Source organism: Peromyscus eremicus, chromosome X (genome assembly GCF_949786415.1).
Source record: "Peromyscus eremicus chromosome X, PerEre_H2_v1, whole genome shotgun sequence".
NCBI lineage: Eukaryota > Metazoa > Chordata > Mammalia > Rodentia > Cricetidae > Peromyscus > Peromyscus eremicus.
Genome location: NC_081439.1, coordinates 28,191,441 through 28,212,903, shown reverse-complemented (window position 1 = coordinate 28,212,903; position 21,463 = coordinate 28,191,441). Strand labels below are relative to the sequence as shown.

At 37.5% G+C, this 21,463-nt stretch overlaps 1 protein-coding gene across 6 annotated transcripts in view; it reads right to left on the bottom strand.

Moving 5' to 3' along the window:
• Cdkl5 (cyclin dependent kinase like 5) overlaps positions 1-21,463 on the bottom strand; it is a 190,573-nt gene that overhangs the window by 116,286 nt on the left and 52,824 nt on the right. For all 6 annotated transcript variants that reach the window (XM_059251400.1, XM_059251398.1, XM_059251399.1 and 3 more), the window contains 2 exons: positions 11,875-12,086; positions 8,647-8,681 (listed from right to left, as the gene is read on the bottom strand). In XM_059251400.1, coding sequence (XP_059107383.1) covers positions 8,647-8,681; positions 11,875-11,938 — 99 coding nt within the window. In that variant the 5' untranslated portion in view covers positions 11,939-12,086. The remainder of the gene's footprint in view (positions 1-8,646; positions 8,682-11,874; positions 12,087-21,463) is intronic.

The following is a 21,463-nucleotide window of genomic DNA, read 5'->3' as shown; positions in this document are numbered from 1 at the left end:
CCTAAAATTTTCTTTGTGTCCCCATAAGATACAGTGCCCCCCTCCAGCAGGAAGTAGTAAGAGAAGTTACACCCAAATTCCCAAATATACCAAGCTGACTTTGGAGATGTGTAAAAGTTAAAACCTTCCTTTTTAGAAAAAAAAAAGAAAAGGGGAAGTGCTGTGGGATGGTCTGTATGTGCTCTGATTGGTCAATAAATAAAACACTGATTGGCCAGTGGCCAGGCAGGAAGTATAGGCAGGACAAGGAGGAGAACAAAGCTGGGAAGTGGAAGGCTGAGTCAGAGAGACACTGCCAGCCGCCGCCAGGACAAGCAGCATGTGAAAATGCCTGTAAGACACGAGCCACGTGGCAAGGCATAGATTTATGGAAATGGATTAATTTAAGATATAAGAACAGTTAGCAAGAAGCCTGCCACGGCCATACAGTTTGTAAGTAATATAAGTCTCTGTGTTTACTTGGTTGGGTCTGAGTGGTTGTGGGACTGGCGGGTGTCAGAGATTTGTCCTGACTGTGGGCCAGGAAGGAAAACTCTAGCTACAGATTTTTACTATGAAGTTTTGAAGAAAAGCAGCATTAAGAAGATGGTATAAATTACTTAATCACAGACCTTTATTAGAGATAAGAAATCATTTTTCACTAAAATGATAGGTATTTGTTCTGTTCTTTTCCTTCCTTCCTTCCTTTCCTTTCTTCTTTTTCCTTTCCTTTTCCCCCTCCTTTCTTTCTTCTCTCTCTCTCCCTCCCTCCCTCCCTCCCTCCCTCCCTCCCTCCCTCCCTTTCTTCTTCTTCTTCTTCTTCTTCTTCTTCTTCTTCTTCTTCTTCTTCTTCTTCTTCTTCTTCTTCTCTCTCTCTCTCTCTCTCTCTCTCTCTCTCTCTCTCTCTCTCTCTCTCTCAAGACAGGGTTTCTCTGTGTAACAGTACTAGCTGTCCTGGAACTCACTCTGTAGACCAGGTTGGGCCTCAAACTCACAGAGATCTCCTTGCCTCTGCCTCCAAAGTACTGGAATTAAAGGAATACCCCATGATGACTCAGCTTGAAATCACGCATCTTAAGGAGATATAGAAAGAATGTTCTTGTCTTTGAATTAATTATGTTATGATTTGCATAAAAGGGGATTTAAAACTCAACCTATAAATGCTCAATAAAGAATAACACTGATTGAAATGAGAAAACTGAAATGAAGCATATAAAAGAGAGGTGGTACAAAAAAGCTGGACTTGGTCCATAACGAGGGATCCAACATGATCCTGATCATCTGAATTTGATTAACTGGAAAAGCACCCTGGGGAAAAATCATCTATGGAGGGTAGAAATGATGCTTTAGAAACTGAGTCAGGGCCAGGCATGTTGGTGCAGCCCTTATTACCAGCACATGGGAGGTAGGAATAGGCAGAGGCAAGCCTGATCTACATTTCAAGTTCCAGCCCAGTCAGGATTAAATATCAAGTACCTATCTGATAGACATACAGATAGAAAAGAAAGAGATAAAAGAAAAGATAAGCAAGTAAGCAAACAAAAAACCTGAGAAAAAATGAGGCAAAATCTTCAGCATAGACAGAACTAGTACTGGGTAATTCTGATATGAGTATTTTGTTACTGTGTTAACTAAGGAATAATCATAAAACCAAATCCAGATGAGGCTGATGAAGATTAAAGCAACCAGGAAGCAAGAAAAGGTCCAAATTCTTCTAGTTCCCTAAAGAAGTCAGATCTGCCTGGAAAATAACGCACAACTGATTATGCCTCTTGTTGATAAATGAGTAGTTTTTCCTATCAATAGATTAATGGAAGGAATTGGTGGCTGTGGTGGTTTGAAAGATGATGGCCCCCAAAGGGAGTGGCACTATTAGGAGGTGTGGCCTTGTCAGAGGAAGTGTGTCACTGTGGGGTGGGCTTTGAGCTTTTCTCAAGCTTCACTCAGTGTGACAGTCAGTTGACTTCCTGTTGCCGGTAAGATGTGGCACTCTCAGCTCCAGCACCACATCTGCCTGCACGCCATGCTCCCCACCATGATAATAACGGACTAAACCTCTGAAACTAAGCTAGTCATCCCAATTAAATGTTTTCCTTATAAGTGTTGTCTTGGTCATGGTGTCTCTTCACAGCAATAAAAACCCTAACTAAGACAGTGGCTCAAGTCTGTTATTCTCATACATCAGCAACTGGAGCAGAAAGAATGCCACAAGTTCAAAGTCATCCTGTGCTACATCGTGAGTTCCAGTACAATACATTGTCTCAAAAAGAAATAAGTAAATAAATAATAAAGACTAGCAGATTCTGAAATATAAAGCATAACTACAAAGAAGAGTTTATTGAAAGTCTTACAGTATTTCAGAAAATTAATTAGATCAAAATCAAAGAAAAACAGGTCAAGAGCAGAAACCAAATGAACTAATGGTTCCATATGAGAGCCTCTGTAAAAGAAGACAAATGATATTTTTTCTTTATTAATGATTCCTATTATCTTTGCCTTGAACCTGAAGTTCAGTGATGTTCCATTAATCTCCATAACTCGCAGTAAATTAATGTCATTTAAGAGAATGAATCCTTTAAAATTAATTATGATGAAAAATACAAAGGTATTTCCAGCTTTTCACAATCTTTATTACAACCCTAAGTTTCTTTGTGATTTTAATTAATAAAAATTTTACACACAAGAAGTAGGAACTTTGATATTATTTAAATAAAGAGGAAAGCAATGATGGAGAAAATAATATAACAAACTTCTATTCTACCTGACTCATCTCTTTGATCTTTGTTTTAAAATTGTAATTCACATATGAAGCCTAAAACTAAATAGTAATGAGAAAGATTTGCTTTTTAAACGTGGTTTTAAAAAGCAAGTTTAGTTTTGTTTTAGTAGAAAATACTGCATGGTTTCAGGTGGCAGCCATTTGCCCAAAGTAAATATATGCCCCCAAACTATAAAAAAAACTGTTAAATTGGAGATTGGTCATTGGCTTTTCCTCAATATTGCCTTAATACAATTTGATGTTTAAAAAGGTCATAAATTCTTATTTTGTTTAGGAGAAAAGCAAAAGGAATCACTATATATGCTCCTGTAAGGTGTGATAGCTCATCCCTGAACCCTAGCTCTTGGATAAAGTAGAAGGATTGCTACATCTTTGAGGCCTACTTAAGCTACACAATGAATTCCCGGGCATCCTAGGCTACAGTGGAAGACACTATCTCAAAGGAAAAAGAAAAAGAAATAGTATCATGTTAACAATGAAGTCTGGTCAGGCAAGATGGCTCCAGCCTATACCCCCAGCACTCAGGTAGCTAAGGCAGGAGAACCAAGGCTAGCCTAAGGTTCACAGTGAGTCTCAGGAAAGCCTGGATTACATTATGAGGACACCTCCTCTCCCAAAAAAAACAAACTTAAAAAACTGACAATGAAGCCTTATAACAAACGATAAACTAACAACTGAGTAATAAACAACCAAGAATGTCTCCCCAGGACAGAGACATAAAGGTATTTGTTACTAGTGACTTAGTGAGGGTTACTATGGCTTTCATGGCCAAAAGCAACTTGAGGAAGGAAAGGGTTTGTTTCACTCACAGTTCATGTAACAGTTCATCATCAAAAGCAGTGAGGGTGGAAACACAGAGGCAGGAGCTGATGCTGAAGCTGTGGAGGGGAGCTGCTTACTGGCTTGCCCAGCCTGCTTTTTTGTAGAACCCAGGACCACCGGGCCAGGGATGGCACCACACACAGTGAGCTGGGCCCTCACACATTAATCATCAATCAAGAAAATGCCTTGCAAACTTGTCTTCAGCCTAATGTTATGGAGAAATTTTAATTGAGGTTCCCTCCTCCTCTCAGATGATTCCAGCTTGTGTCAAGTTGACACTAGCCAGCACGAGTGAATATTTAATCAATTCTATACTACCTACCACAACTTCAATTTTTCAATACCCAAAGGAGAAAAATGGCACATTCTAGATTATCTATCTACTAAAAAGAAAGAAATAAAGAAAAGAAAAGAAAAGAAAAACAGAAAAAAAATCTTGTGACCATTTCACTTAGAGGTTATGTAATAAATGGTTCATTGCAATACATGGATTTGGACACCTCTCAATCCTCATCATCATAGGTCCTCCTATAACTTTTAGACTACTGATGAATACTGTCTTTCAAGCCCTTCCTTCCTTCCTAGTTTCCTTTAGACTTGCCAATTTCAATAGCCCATTCATTCAGCTTAGCACTCCCTCACGTGAGCATCCTATCATTTCAAATCTCCATTTCCCTCTCAAGCTAGCTACTTCCAGAGGCAGGACAAAGCCTGGGTTCACCACTTCCCAGATCAGTGATCATGGCCTTCCTATGGACAATAAGTACTGGTTCCTAACCTGTAAAACGGGGATAAGAACAAAATTGTTGTGGAGATTGAAACATCTGCAGAGTGTCTAACATATGGCAGTGCTTAATATGTGCTATCTATTACTGGGTTTATTTTTAACATCTTTCAATTTATTTTAAAGTGTGTGTGTGTGTGTGTGTGTGTGTGTGTGTGTGTGTGTGTGTGTACGTACATGAATGCAGGTGCCCACAGAGTCTAGAAGGATCTGATGCCTGCCCTTGGAGCTGGAATTACAGGTTTGTAAGCCATCTGATGTGGGTGCTGGGAACCAAACTCAGGTCCTCAGGAAGAGAAGAAGTGTGGGAGGGATCACACACATATGAATAAAAAGAAAATCACCAAGGTATCTGTGTAGGGTAAAAGTTAAAAACAGTGTATCTTACGAATATGAGTAGTCATAAGGCATTATAAACAGAAGCTTAGTCATTGCTAAGACCTTTTCGGATACATGCAAATGTGTATACATAACAATAAACAGAAGCTATCAAAAAAGCACAAGCTATATATTCTTAATTGAGCACAATCTTCAGAGTGTGAGATAGCACAGTATGTAAAAGTACTTGCCACCAAACCTGAGTTTAATCCCCAGAACCCATGTGGTGGAAAGAGAAAACCCACTCCTAAAATTGTCCTCTGACTTCCACATGTATACCCTGTTGTACCACACCACAATCAATCAAGCAAGCAAGCAAGTATAGTCTCCTATAAGTCACCTATAAGAGCCTTAGGTGCTGGAGTCTAGAGAAGAGCACACCAATTGGTTATTCGGTACTAAATGGTTAGCCCTGAAAACATACATACAATAAATATTATACAGACTAAAGAGGTTGCACTTATATGTATATTTATATATGCATATATATATGCATGCACACACATGTATGTAAAAACAATTAAGGAAAAATGAGACCATAAATTTGAAAGAGAAGGAGGAAAGGTATATGGGAGGGCTTGAAGGGAGGAAAGAGAAGGTGAGAAATGATGTAATTATAATCTCAAAAAGAAATAGTTGAAGAAAAAAATTATAGCCTTTGGGCTAGAATAGCCTATCATATTATGTTCAGAAAGATAAGCAATACTTGACCTCTAAACCTCTTATCAGTATACAGATCTAAAATGATTTTCATACTTGCTTAGATGTACAATGCATTATGAATTATTTAATTATATATAACACTATTATGATGGTTATTATAATATATATATATATATATATATATATATATATATATATATATATATCCATACCTAAAAATAGCTGATCTATGGTTAAGAAACAGGCCTACTGTATAAAAAAATCATATAGATGTAATGCATAAATTTTTAAGCATCTCACCAAAATGTTAGATATGCAAATATATTAATGCAATTATTTTTCATATAATGAACACAATAAGGAGGATCACATATAATTTAACTATAACATGAACTCCATAGTAATCTGTTCATTTGATTCTACAGCATGAATCCTATGAGGCGCATCAGAGTCTCTATTTTATATAACGGAGCATAGATTTGAAGGTCTGATTTTCGCGACTAAACAGCTGCCGATGCTACAAAGAGTTGCATAGTATTCTGAGTTAGGCACTCATTGATGCTTTAAATTTTCCATCCTGTGATAATCTTTTTAGATGCATGAAAGGGACAAACAACAATACTTTGAATGCTGATCTGAGTCTCTCATTTAGTGAGAAGCAGGAAAAGATAAGTTTTAGATGCAAGTCCAGGCTGTCTGGTTTGAACCTGGAATCCTTCCTACCTCCATCTCCCAAGTACCAGGACTACAGGTGTGTGCCACCATGCCTGTTTTATGTTATCCTGTGGATTGAACCAGGTAAGCACTCTATCAAATGAGCTGCACCTCCAGCTGCAGTATTTTGTTTTCAGCTTTCCATTTACTTGTTTGTTAGACTATTGTCTTTACATATACTTGTTTTGGGGTTTGTTTGTTTGTTTTTCGAGACAGGGTTTCTCTGTGTAGCTTTAGAGCCTGTCCTGGAACTCACTCTGTAGACCAGGCTGGCCTCGAACTCACAGAGATCCGCCTGGCTCTGCCTCCCGAGTGCTGGGATTAAAGGCGTGTACCACCACCGCCACACGGCTCATATACTTGATTTTGATAATACATAGTACCAGCAAGATGTGCCTGAAGGAAAGTGGATGGAAGAGGGCATCCTCTACTCTTGGGAAACCTGATTTTGAATGTAAACTCTGATTCCTAGTAACTATATGTACAGCATTTTGAATTACAAGGATGAATATACCATAGTTTTCTTGCCCTTACGGTCTATATGAAAATAGTTATTTTAAAAACTATCTATTTTTAGTCTTCTGCAAATGAAATTGCATCCTGCTGGGTGTGATGATGCATACTTTCTAACCTCAGTGAAGGAAGATAAGGAGTTCCAACCTACATAGGAAGTTTGATGACAGTTTGGACTACATGAGACCTTCTCTCAAACCACTCCCCCCCCCAGAAAAAAATCAAAAGACAAAGAAAAGGCTAAAGGTCAATAAATAAAAAAGACTAGCATAAAACATTTATAGTACTTAAATATATATTTAACATACTAGAAAAGCAAATAATACATATGTATGTATATGCATGCTAGACGTGTCCATATCTCCTAATTCCTTATGGTTCAAAACCCACCACTAGGACTGAGTACAGATGTAGCTCACTTCATAGAGTACTTGTCTCATATTCACAGGAGCCCTAGGTTCAAATCTCCGACACTGCATAACCTAGCTTCAGTGTCAAACAACTGTTAATCCTAGAACTCTAGTGGTAGAGGCAAGAGATTAGAAGTTCAATGTCATCCACACAGTGAGTTTGAGGACAGCCTGGGATTTTGGAGACCATGTCTCAAAAAAACAATAATAAAAAAGTAAAACCTACAAATAAGAACTGAAACTTCATTTACAATGCTGCACAAAATAGAGCCATAGCAGAAAAGTATTATGTTCACAAGAGTCAAATTTAACTTGGAATCTAACACCCTGTTTCTCACAAGTAATAACACCCCCCCCAGGAATTCTGTTTTTTTAAGCTTTAGAAATGTATTATAACTCAAGGATACTCATTAAAAGAAGAGCATTTCATTAGGGAACTTTCCATTTATTTAATTTCAAACTACAGTAATACTTCTTAACGAGGCATTTAAGGTACTAAATTTCTTTTGATTGCATTTATTTTCAATTCTTAATCATCCTTAATCAAGAGCCAGTAGCATTCCACTTTTGAGGATTAGCTACTGACAAAGAGCTACAGATAACTGTTCAACATAAAAGTAATTCAAGAATTGATAAGTCATTGTATCAAAATAGATCCGTGATGCAAACCACAAAACCATACTGTCATGGATTCTAAAATCCAAAGGCTGCAAATATTTATAAGAAAAAGCCAACGTAAAAGCTTTCATTATTTACAGATATATATTATTATTTATGGATGATAGATTCAAATGATTAAATGTTTGAGTCCAATAGTTGAACTCATTTCAGACCCAAACTATATCACTAAAAAAAAATCACAAAATATTAAAGCCTTGATCTTAAAATTAAAATAACATGAGGCCAAATACCAATACTTTGAATAGACACATTCAAATGGAAAAATATTTAACTACGTCTTTAAAATTGTTGCAATTTCAACACTTGCCATCTTAAATTTAGTCTCTGAGTGAGATGCATTCACTAAGCAACAGCTATGAAACTTCAAGTGACTTTATGAATAATTTATGGTTGCTGCAGTCAAAAACCTATAATAAGATTGATTTTGAGAGTGATCAACCATAGCCAGTACTCACAACAATATACTATTATCCCAAATCCCAGTACACAGCCAAACATCTACCCACTCACTACCTTTCAAATCTCAGATGGGAATCCATCAAGTAGTCAACTGGGTCTGCATAAAAATCTCACAAGACTCCTCCTCCTCACTCCTAAGTAACTGAATATAAATTTAATATAGCACTATCTTGCTTCCTTCTTTCCATCAAACCTCTTCTTCCCATTATATAACTTTTCACACATAGATTGGCTTACAAAAATAGTATGTAGCTGAAAAAAAGCTAATGATCATTAACCATGACCATCTTTATCCCAAAAGTTGCCTTTTCTCTGGGTTCACATATCAATTCTACTTCATTAAGAGTCACCACTGAACCAGACAATTTTAATTACATGCTCACATATAAAGAACATTGCGTTAGTTTCAAAACAGCTGAAATAATACATATACATATTTTTCCTTGTAAAAATCATGTACTTGCCTTGTGTCTGCATTTAAGTACAACTCCATAGGCTCCTATAATTAAAAAGAAGTAAGCAATCAGAGACATACATACAAAGTATAGTTCTATATTTATATTGCTTATGAGTATATGTTAGAATAACAACACCTAAGACAATATTCTAGAATGATAAAATCATGAGACACACACAAATAGAGCATGGATCTGTTAGTATTTTTTTATACACCAAGAATATAGACAAGTCATTGCTTCCAATAAGTATTTTGAAATGTTTCTTTTTAAAAAGAAATCTTCATTACATACATTTGTTATTTTAGGTAAGAAGGGGTAAAATAAATAAATAGATAAATAAATAAATAGATTATAGGGCTGTGAGGCTGTGTGAACTGGGCATAGTGGTGCACATTGCAGTCACCGCACTTGGGAGGCTAAGGCAAGATGGCTGTCATCAATGTGAGGCCAACCTGGACTACACAGTGAATACCAAGCCAACCAGGGGTACACAACAAGATAACATTTCAAAAAAAGGAACTTTTTTTTTAATTATAAATGCTCAGCTGGTAGCTCAGGCTTATTACTAACTAGCTCTTACACTTAACCCATAATTCCTATCTATGTTTAGCCACATGGATTGGTACCTAAAAAAAAAGGACTTTTTAAGCACATAAAAATCAACTCAATAAGTTCTAGGGAACTTAAAACTTAAAATCTAATAATTTCCCAAGAGTAAGGTCAAACACAGGGCCTACCCAAATAAGATCTATCCTAGGAGTCACGGAATGCTTAGAATACTGTAATAGACTTCCAAAGAGGCAGAATATTATAGGTTGGAGCTAGGGGTGAGGTTCAGTGGTAGAGTGCTTGCCTTCCATGCATGAGGTCCTGGGTCCTATGTCCAGTACCACACATACACACATACCCCAAAACTACCAGTCTCAGTCATCCCATTAAATAGTAAAAGTTTCTACCTTTCTAACCATAAAAGCTCAGTTTATGGACATAGACCCCGAGAACTCCCACTTTTTTTGGTTTATTCTGATATGATCTCTTCCTATCTCTTGAGTTAGCCATCCTATTATATAGGTAGTAAACTCACTTGGCTAGAAGCAGAACAAAGAAACAGTACCTTGGCAGGAAAGTACCTAGAAAACTGAGGTTAAAATTACAATGTAAAAAATCTAATTAAAAGAATCAAGACAGCTAGGTGGTGGTGGCCCACACCTCTAATCCCAGCACTGGGGAGGCAAAGGCAGGTGGATCTCTGTGAATTCAGGGTCAGCTTGATCTACAGAGTGAGTTCCAGGACAGCCAGGGCTATCACAGACAGAGAAATCCTGTCTCAAACAAAACAAAACAAACAAAAATAATCAAGACATAACATACATGATGATGGAGCTCTGAAGAAACATTACAAACATTTTTGTTACCAAATAGGTAAATCTGGAATGCAACTATGAGAAGGGGGTGGACTTGAGTGGGACGAAACTGGGAAATACGTCTCTAAGAGTCTAGGATACCTTCAAGGGGCTCCTTCACTTTGGTGGAGAGGCATGAATCTTAGAATCATAGTTAAGATGGAAACAGCAATTAGAAGCATCCAAACTAGCTCCACAATCACCAAGAAACAGCCAATCCACAGAAACTGCTCTATGAGGTGAAAATGCATCATCTAGGCTATAGGAATGTATGCCTGACAGAAGCACTTCCTACCCCAAAATCAACTGAGTCGGTTTACAAAGAAAACAACGTTTGACTGTAACTTAAACAAACAGCCTTGCGATTTTGGCTAATCTGAACCAACACCTAAGAAGACTATCATGAATAGACACTTAGGAAAAGAAGGTTATAATCTAGACAGTCAGAGTCAAACTTTGGAACATTCCAACCTTGTTACACTTTACATGCCCTTCTCCCTTGACTGCATTAGTCTTTAACTGCAATAGCTTTGAAAACTAAAACTGGAAAAAGCACGAATGCCACAGTGCACGTAGAGCTGAGAGGGCAACTCTGTGGAGTCGATTTTCTCCTTTCAACTGGTGGTCCTGGGACAGAGCGTGAGTTCTCAGGATTGGCAGCAAGCACCTTTATTGGCTGATCCATCTTGCTGGCAAATTTTATAAAACAGGTAAGCAATTAAGAAAGAATTTTCATTACATAATATCAACGAAGAGAAGAAAAGGAAGTGACTAGTGAAGGAAGAAGGACCATTTTTTTTGGTGTGGTTTGAACTTTAGACCTTGAAACAAGCACCTTATTAATAATCAGACTCATATTGTTTCTATTATTTGAAAGGGATTTGGCAACCTAATATTAAAATCTTGAAGAGCTCTGTAAATTTTAAAAATTTTTGAAATTCACATTTTAAAAATGTAAAATACAAAATTTTTTAATATTTGCTTTTTATAAATGTTAAGAAACCACATTTTCACTGATATTCTATTAAAATAATTTTTATAAATTTCTGTAAAGTTATCTCTAAGGGTCAAAATGACTAAGCAAGAAAATCAGGGTAATTATCTTTTTCTAGGATTCTATTTTTGAAAAATGAATTATACTTTATCAAATCAATAGTATCTCTGGTCATAAAAGCATCATGTTATGCACTACAAGGAAGAAAAATTAATAGCATTCAAACTCTAACATGCATACTTGATGTTAAAAAATATAACCAAACTGTACACCTGAAAGCTTGTAAACTATGGCCTGTCATTCTCAAAGAAATGGAAGTTATTTATCTGTTTGTTTACCATATAGTGAACCAAAGTTAGCACATACAAATAAAATGTAAGTTACTTAAAATAAGTGTAAATGATCTAAAATGTAAATATAACAAAAATACATAGACTAAGGAAACTATGCTAGTGAAAAGAATCAAATTAGGACAATTTTAAAATATCCCTGATTGCCCAGGGGTGGTGGTGGCACACACCTTTAATTCCAGCACTTGGGAGGCAGAGACAGGCAAATCTCTGTGAGTTGAAGTCAGCCTAGTCTACAGGACACCAGAGCTGCAGAGAGACTTGGTCTCAAAAAAATATCTATTAAACTTTAACGGGTTTTTAAGTGTTATTGGCTTTTACTTGGAGAATAAGAACCAGATAGTGGAAGAGCAGTTCTATTTTTACTACTGTACCCTTAGGTGCACATCTGAATTGATATGCTAAATTAAGAGGATCCAAATAAAGTTTTTGGTGATGGATAAAATGACATAATGCTCCAAAGTTCAAAGGTGGAATTCTAACTTACCTTCACCTACAACCCCAAGGATCTCAAATTTATTCATCACATTACCAATGTTAGGAATCTTCATGAAGACAAACTCCTCTTTTGATGTAAGCCACAGAACATGGCACCAAAAAAGGAACTTTTGAAAAAGTTATTCAGTAAGCAGGAAAAAAAATGTCCCAATGAAGAATGCTTGGCAAGGAACTTTCATGCATTTGTTCAATGGTGAGTTCCTGAAAGAACAAACACAATGAAACACTGTTAGTATTATGTTACAATACTCAACCTATTATATCCTTTTTAAAATATTTTTAAATCCATGTTAATGTTCCATATGCTGTAAAAAAAAGTATGGAGAAAGAATCTCAAATGAAATGAACCTCTTATAATTTAAAATTAATACCATGACCACAATTAAGGGGGGACCACTTAACTTTTGAAAATGCTACTTTACCTAAAATCCTTAACCTAAAAATGAAAACATTGTACTCAACCACTTAGATCTTAGATGTTTTCTTTAAGAGATAGAACATTTAAAAAAAAAAACAGTGTCTCACTATGTAGAGAGACACTGGCTGGAACTCAGAGATCCATGTGCCTCTGACACCTGTTTGCTGGAGTGCTCCGACTAAAGGTGTGTGCCATCACACCTAGCTGACAAGAAACTTCTCTATCTATATTCTAGAACTGAACAGGTAAGTATATAAAGACTAATGCTACCTCTGTTTCTGTTTTTAATTATTTTTATTCTTTGGTAATTTCATACATTAATAATCACACACACACACACACACACACACACACACACACACACACACACACACAAAACCTTGCTTCCCTAGACCTGAACCTTGAACTCCTTCTGGACTCCCACCACCACTTCCCAACCTCATGTCCCTTTTTTTTTTTTTACTAACTTGCAGAGTCCAGTTAGCATAGCCAGTATGTGCCTGGGTGTAGGGCGCCATCCACTGGAACATAGACACCCTACCCGGGGCCACATCCCTGAAGAAAACCGACAGTGTCTATCAACTGCCAATAGGTCCTCTGCTAAGGGTGGGGGCCTTATGAGGCCTACCTTCCCCATGCTGGACTGAGACTTTCATTTCTTACTTTCACAAAAGGGAAATTCAATTGTGAAAGGGTAAAAAAAAATGATGTAAATGTTTATGTTCTCACATACACATGTTCCCTAGCTCTGTGCCCTGAGGGAGCCTACAAATCATGGCACACCAACAGCTCTGAGCACAGTGCATACTCTACTGAAAGGACTTCTGGTTCTTTGGAGCAGTGACTAATTGAAGACTAGTGCAGAAGAAGTACAGAGCCAGAAATTAAGGAAATGCTCAAAGGACAATGGAGGCATAGCAAATGGACTAGGAGCCAAGCTAAACTGACTCATACTGGCCATAAGGGTACTATCTCACCAGTTAAAAAAAATAATGAAGACATTCATAAATTATAATCTATAGACTAAAATAAAAATATTTGTCTATAAATAAATGCAGGCAAAGCTTTTTATGAAATTTTGTAACAAATTATAAAGGTAGTAATGGAATTACAAAATCTCCATTTGGCAATCACTTTGGTAATGTGCTAAAACTTATAGTTGAAAGTTACAAGAAAAGCAATATATCTTGTCTCAAACCATCTACCCACAAGGAACCTAATACTTACAAAAAGACAAAGTGTAATATTAAAATAGTGAAGAATCCTGCCAGGTACAACCATAATAAGTACTCAAAGTCAGTATGGTAAGTAATGGAAGAAACCAACATCATAGGTCTCCCAATAGAACACATCACATCACAACTTCTGTGGCAATTCTACCAGAAATGTAAAGCCTAAATCTATCCAGATGTGGTGGTATATGACTGTCATTTTGGCACTTAGGATGCCGAAGCAGAAGGACTGGGAGTTCATATCTAGCCTCGGTCAAATTGAGTTCAAGATCAAAACGAAACAGACAAAACTGAAATGCTTACGGATTAGACAGTACTGAGTTTGACAATACTGAGGTTAGAGAACACAATGCTCTAGCCTTTTTCTTTGTTTTTTCTAGTTCTTTTATTTAAAAAAAAAATAACTTGCCCTGCTTCTACAAACTGAGTTTTAAAAAAATGCTATAAAAGAAAGAAATCTAAACTAAAAAAATTGTTGTTGCCTGTAGAATCTCAAACTTTAAAAAAAATAAGAGTACTCCATATAATATGTAGACTGGAAGTATTCTCTCAAACATGATGGTGAAAAAATAAACTATATTTATAAACTATATTTATAAAATATAAAGGACTTCCAAAGAATTAGAATATCCATAATTAAATTATTTTTAAATGTTCTTATCCTGATAGAGATATGTGACCATACAGAACCTGCAACAGCTAGGCATAATGAAATATTCCTTTAATCCCAACACTTGGGAGGCAAAGGCAGAGGCAAGAGGATCTCTGTATGTTCAAGGCCAGTCAGGTCTACACAGTGAAATGCTGTCTCAAAAAAGAGAGAGAGAGAAACAAACAAACAAACAACCCTGTAACCAATGGTCTTAAATGTGAATTATCAGGCATAGTTTTCGTTTTGTGTTAATTAAATACACTGGGTCTGGAGAGATAGCTCAGTGGTTCAGAGAACTTTGTTCTTGCAAAGGATCCGTTTGGTTCCCAGCACCTACAAGTGCTTCCAACTCCAGCTGCAAGGGATCCACCACCCTCTTCTGGCCTTCTGGGGTACTGCACTCACACGCACAATGAAAACAATTAAAAAGAAAATCTTTAAAAATATATATGAAAAATATAACAGTGAACTCTACCTTTTCATACTTATTCTTTAAACATTATTAAAACATCTTGTTAGGTCTAGGCCTCCCAGCAAAGTAGAGGGTACACGCACACACACAAATTGATAAATGTAGGGGATTCAAAACAGAGAACTACAGATATTATCTATCAATTGAAAGGAAGTCAGAAATGGTGATGCACACCTATGATCCCAGCATTCAGAAAGAAGGTAGTAGCAGGAGGCCAGCCTGGACAACAAACAAGAGGGGCTGAGGATAGCTCAGATAAGAAAAAGGACTTTTAACTTTGCAACTTGAGGTCAACCCCTCAGATTACATGATGAAAACAAAGAATCAACTACCAAGGGATGTCCTCTGACCACATGTGCATGCATACACAGAAATAATAAATAAAAAGTGAAAAAAGAGAAATGGGGGAAATGGAAAGGGAGAGGAAGAGAGAGAGGAGATGGGGAGGGGAGAGAAGGGGAGGGGAGAGGAGGGAACAGAAGGGAGGGAAGGGGGAGAGGGGAGGGAACAGAAGGGAGGGAAGGAGGGAGAGAGGAGGGAACAGAAGGGAGGGGAGGAGAGGGGAGAGGTGGGGAGTTAGTTTACATTGCCCCAGTTTACATTTTCACCATCATGTCTAAAAGAGTGAGTCCTGTCTACTTATCTACCCTACATGGAACATGTATTTTTCAAAAGTCTACAGATTCCTAGGCGTCAAAGGCAATTTCTTTGTTGATACTTATTTCTTCCTTTTAAAAGAATTATTGTTTGTAGTAGGATAGGAAGGAATGGGAGGGGGAGGGAAGGAAGGGAAAGAAAATGGATATGATAATAACTGGCAAACTGTTAGAAGTGTAAGTGCCTAACAAGGTAGCTGAACTGAACACAGGCTTCACATATAAATACCAATTATAGTTGTAAACATCCATAAAAAAGCCTGTTCTATAATAGATCACATTTATAAGAACAAAAAGAAAAATTTAGGAGTTTACATGACAAAAGATATTTAAGATCTCTAATGCAAAGGTATAAAATTTTATTCAAAGGCATTAAAGAAAATCCAAATAAATAAAAATTATTCAAATTTTAAGGCTCACATGGCTCAATGCTACAAAAATGCCAATTCATTTCATGTTAATTCATAAAGTCAAGCAAGCTGATTTCAAAGTCTACATACAAGAGCAGAGTGACAAGTAGAAGCGATACTTTCTTTTCATAAGGAGAAAAGAATAAAAGAATGGAAGTCAGGCCTAGGCAGGAGGATCTGACTGAATACTCTGCAGAACATACTGAGAGTTCTAACAGAGCTGTAGAAATTAAGAAGGTGCTCTTGGAACCAGATTGGCCAATCAAGACCGTGGAACATATGTGAACACAAAGAATAAGTACTATCAACAATAATACAATATCCCTGCAACTTCTTCCAATCCTGATAGGACTTGGTAACTTTTTACAGTTAAGTCAGATCATGTTACTTCTCACACCAAACTTTAGAATGACTTCCCACATCATTAAAAGGAAAAGCTGAAGTCCACACACCTTGACCACCTGTACTCTGAAAACATCCACTAGTTCCCAAATGGGGTTGTTTGGCTCCAACCACACTGACAACCTTTCACTATACTTCCTTCAGAAAACTAAAAGATGTTTCTTCCATCTAAACACAACTCTTTAAGTTAGTGGTTCTCAACCTTTCTACGGCTGCAGCCCTTTGATACAGGTTTTTGTGTTGTGGTGACTCCCAACCACAGAATTATTTTCATTGTTACAGCAATGTTGCTACTGTTGTGAACTATGACGTATTTTTGGAGATAGAGGTTTGCCAAAGGGGTTGCAACCCACAGGTTGAGAACCACCGCTTTAAGGGTTTGCTATAATATTCAGTAAAAAAATTATGTTACAATCATTTGTTGCTGTTGTTTTTGAAATGGGGGACACAAAATCTATAGCCTAGGCTGGACTCAAACTCATGGCAATCCTCCTTCCTCAGTCTCTCAAGTGCTGGGATTACAGGCATGTGTTGAGATATCTGTCTTACAGTGTTAGTTTGAAAACAAAATCTATTAGTTCATTTAACAATGCATTTCCAGACTGTCTCCCATGTTCCAGAGAATGGGTAAATAAGCCACAAGGGAAGGTGAGAGGGAAAGTACTTGCCACACAAGCTTGACAACCTGAGCTCAGATCCCTGGAGCCTACGGTGAAAGACAGACCAGACCTCTGACCTCTACTCTCAAGTCGGCATAGTAAACACACACATATACACATCATACAGACAGACACAATAGTAATTAACTGATTGATTGCAAAGACATGCAAGGCTGTAGTGAATAAAATAAGCTAGACCCTTCTCCCCCCCAGAACTTTTCATTGTAGAAAGGGAGGAAAACTCCAAGATTATCATCAGATAATGATAGAAGTAGCAAAGGAAGAAAATTGAACTGACTGCTCAAACAGGGAGAGCTTTTCTGAAAATGTGACGTTTGAGATTGCAATGATAAGAAACCAGCCACATGGAAATGCACAACAATCATGCCCAGATAAAAGATGCTCAGGGTGTTTCTGAGAGTTAGTCTTCACTTTCGAAGGCTGGTTTGAAGGAACCAGGAAACATCTAAACATCTTTTGGACAATTATGGTGTAGTTCATTTCAAAGGCACTGAGGTAAAATGAAATGATCTCCACTAGGAAGACCCAACACCCAAAGCGGGTAGGACGGCAGCAGTAAACACAGGAAAGGTTTGTTAGTGCCTAGTCCCTGTGGCAATCCAAAGGAAGGAAACTGACAATCCCAATTTAAATATGCCAATGGATACATAACATAGGTGTCAAAACCTGTGTTTTAAGCTGGGCAGTGGTGGCACACACCTTTGATCCCAGCAATTGGGGAGGCAGAGGCAGGCAGATCTCTGTGAGTTCGAGGCCAGCCTGGGCTACAAAGTGAGTTCCAAGAAAGGCTCCAAAACTACACAGAGAAGCCCTGTCTCAAAAAAACAAAAAAAATCTGGGTTTTAACTACCAGTACTCATAGAGACAAAAAAAGTGCCAAATTTAACTGAGTAACACTGATTAATCTTGAAAGAGAAAAAATGGTATGAAAATGAAGACACTTTATCTTCTGTTAACAGCAAATTATATAACTTGGATGAAATGTGTCTTTGAGGACAAATACAAATGCTGGGGAAAATACTTTTAAAAAAAGAACTTGAAAGCTCTAATAGGTAACAAGATTATAAAGAAGTATCTGGCTCGACTCAAGGCAAAAGAATAGAACCTGGAGAGGCAGCCCAAACCACTCAACTGTTTTGATCCCTTTTGGAATTTGAAGATACAGAAAAAAAATGAAAGAAAAACAGGCTGCTTATGAAATCCTTACAGATAGAGGGGCATGAAAATCAAAGACAAGGGTGTTTCAAAAGGCCAAAGCTTGGCACATCACCATTCATTTGAAACTGAAGCCCAAAAGAGCTAGCTACAGTCTCAGGACAAAGGAAACCAGCAATACGTCAGCCCTTGGACAGACCAGAACTGTGGCCTTATACCATCCCAGTGATCTATATAAAGCCTCTAAATATACCCTGGACTAAGATGGTTCCACATTCAGATTGATGGTGTCACTACTTGTCTTAGGTAAAGTAAAAGGGGGAATTTTTTTCTGGGGGAAGACAGTACCAATGTAGACCTCATAATAGTGTCACATCACTTCTCATTTACAGTGTACAGAATAGAAACAAAGATGGCCAGAAATCCAAGGTGAAGCCCTGTGGTGGTATTGTGTTCCCCAAAATATTGTGCACCCTAATAAACTTATCTGGGGTCAGAGAACGGAACAGCCACTAGATACAGAGGCTAGAAAATGGTGGCACTCACACCTTTAATCATAGCCTTCTGGAGGCATGGATCTCTGTGAGTTCAAGGCCACACTGGAAATAGCCAGGCATAGTGACTCACGCCTTTAATCCCAGAAAGTGAGCCTTTAATCCCAGGGAGTGATGGCAGAAAGCAGAAAGGTATATAAGGCGTGAAGACCAGGAACTAGAATCTTTTGGCTGGTTAAGCATTCAGGCTTTTGAGAAGCAGTTCAGCTGAGACCCATTCGGGTGAGGACACAGAGGCTTCCAGTCTGAGAAAACAGGATCAGCTGAGGAACTGGCAAGGTGAGGTAGCTGTGGCTTGTTCTGCTTCTCTGATCTTCCAGCATTCACCCCAATACCTGCTCCAGGTTTGATTTTATTGATAAGACCAGTTAAGATTCATGCTACAAAGCCCACAAAAACCAACTAAAACAGAAAGTGACTCACAAGGATCTGGATTATTCATGTTCAAATGATCAAGAATAGCCACGAAATAACTGCAGGATTAAAGTAGAAAAACAAAAGAAAAAAAGGGCAAGCAGTTTGCATTTTGAGAACTAGATGGTCCAAAGGGTGAGAGACAAAACTGGAACAACAAATTAGAATATTAAACCAGAATAACCCAAAAAGAACTCAATAAAAAAGAATAGTGTCAGCATTCAGAAGATCGTGAATGGTTTCTAAAAACACCAAATTTAATTACACAATACTTTTTTCTGTAATTCTCCAGCACATACACATTTATAAAACTGATGGCATGCTAGGCTACAATGTAATTCGATCCAAATTACAAGGGCTGAAATCCCTTCAGAGCTAAAATAAAGAAAGAAAGAATTAGGAAATACTAATATGTTTAGAAATTAAAACATTCCTCAAAAATCCCATTAGTGAGTCAAACAAGTCATAACACTTAAAAATTGCAAAACCAAATTTATGGGAAGAAGCTAAATCGACACTTAGAAAACGAAAGTGCCAGAAGCCAGAGAATGAGATGGCTCAGCAGGTAAAGACACTTGCCACCAAGCCTGACAACCTGAGTTCAATCCCCAGGACCCACATGGTGGAAGGAGGAGAGAACCAGTTTTTGCAGATTGCCTTGTCCTCTGACCTCCACCCGTGACACACACCTACACCTACACAAAACAAGTGTTCGTTTTTTTTTTCTTTTTTAAAGAGAGGAAACTGAGAATCTGATACACATACAGCAAAAAATGCAAAAACTTACAATAAATGAACTAAGCACCAATCTCAAGGTTAAAATGAATACGTATAATAAATATAGACAAAACATTCATATCAGAAATTCCTGAAATAGGAAACACATTTAAAAGGGTTTAAAAAAAGGCAAAGTTGGACCTTAGAAATCAAAGTTACAATTTACTTTTGCAAAAAAAAAAAGACATGGTAGAATATGAACATACCTGGAACCCCAGCATTTGGGGAGGGTGAGGCAGGAGAATTGAGCCTGAGTCCAGTCTGGAACTACATAGAGAGAACTTATTTACAAAAAGAAAAATATACAAGAGGAGTAGTACCAGCCTCCTAATGTCCTGAACAGAACATTCAAACAAGCCAGGGTACACTTCTGCCCCACAGAACTGTGAGCTAATATGGGTCATTTCTAGAAGTAAGCTTGAGGCAACTTGTTATACAACGGAAAACTAATAAAAATAACACATCATTTGTTCTTTTATGTACAATTTTAAAACAGAAAAACTAAACTATAAACCACATTAAGTAAGTGTGCATATACGTGGTTATGTTTGTTACAAAAATCAGGATACTAATTACCTCTGGGGAACAGTAAATTGGAGAAGAGACACATACCAAGATGGTCTTTTGGAGATGTCATTTCTGTTCCTTAATTGCTGGCTTAATTAACAATTCACTGATAATTATTCACAATTGTATATTTGTGTTTTAGGAATTTCTATGCAGTGATATTCAATAATAAAACATGTTTTTAAGAATTCACAATGACTAATTAAGACACCATATACTTTTAGTTTCTTGGCTATTTATATGGCGGCAGAAGAGAATTCTGGTTAAAGATAAGCCATTGAGCACTGCCATAATAACTTAAACAAAAAGCTTATGTCCTTTCTCTCACTGAGGCTTAGGTTCCACACACTGTACTATGTCTCGTGCTAGATACAGAAACAAAGCCAAAATATCCTCAAGGATAGATAAATCAGAGTGACCACTCCTAAAATCACACCAGATGAGAAGCAAATGAAGAAACTGAGCTTGTCTTCTATGAAAAACGACTGAGCTCCTGTCTGAACTTGTCGAGAAAGGAGGAGTTGATCTGGAGATTTCAGGGAGTAGAATTAAGATTACTGGTAGAAGTGAAAAAGAAAGAGATCTCAGCTCAGACACGATTAGGCAAGGATCAGTCGTAAATATTCATCTGTTTACATTGGTCATATCTGTCAGATGCCTGCAATAGGCCAGCTGACGCTAGAAAGGCTTCGGGATACGCTGGTGAACATTTGCCTGCTTCTTGCTTTCATGCAGCTAGGGGGATGTGAGCAACAAACACACACGATAATTTAGAGTGACAATTATAAAAAAATTAGAGTTAAGGCAGATGTCAGGGAAGGGTCCTTTAGACAGGTGGTCTGAGAATGATCTGCAAAAGAAATCTCACTCTGTTCCATGGAAAGCAGCAAGCCATGGGCGCGGGGCTGTAAGAAGAGCATTCAAGGCAATACAAAGAAGAATCTGATAAGCTGGAGAACAGAGAAGGCCTGTCTATCTAAAGCAGAACCAGCACAGAGGAGACCAGCAGGTGGCAGGAAGGGGTGGCTGTAAACAATTTGTCCCGATAGAAAGGAGTCTTGCACTGAACTAGATGTCCTCTGCAGTACGTTCCAAAGCAAAGACCTTAGATTACTAGCCATTCACTTTATAAACAAATAACCAAATGGCTCACAGTAATAAATAACACCTAGAATAATGAGAACTATTT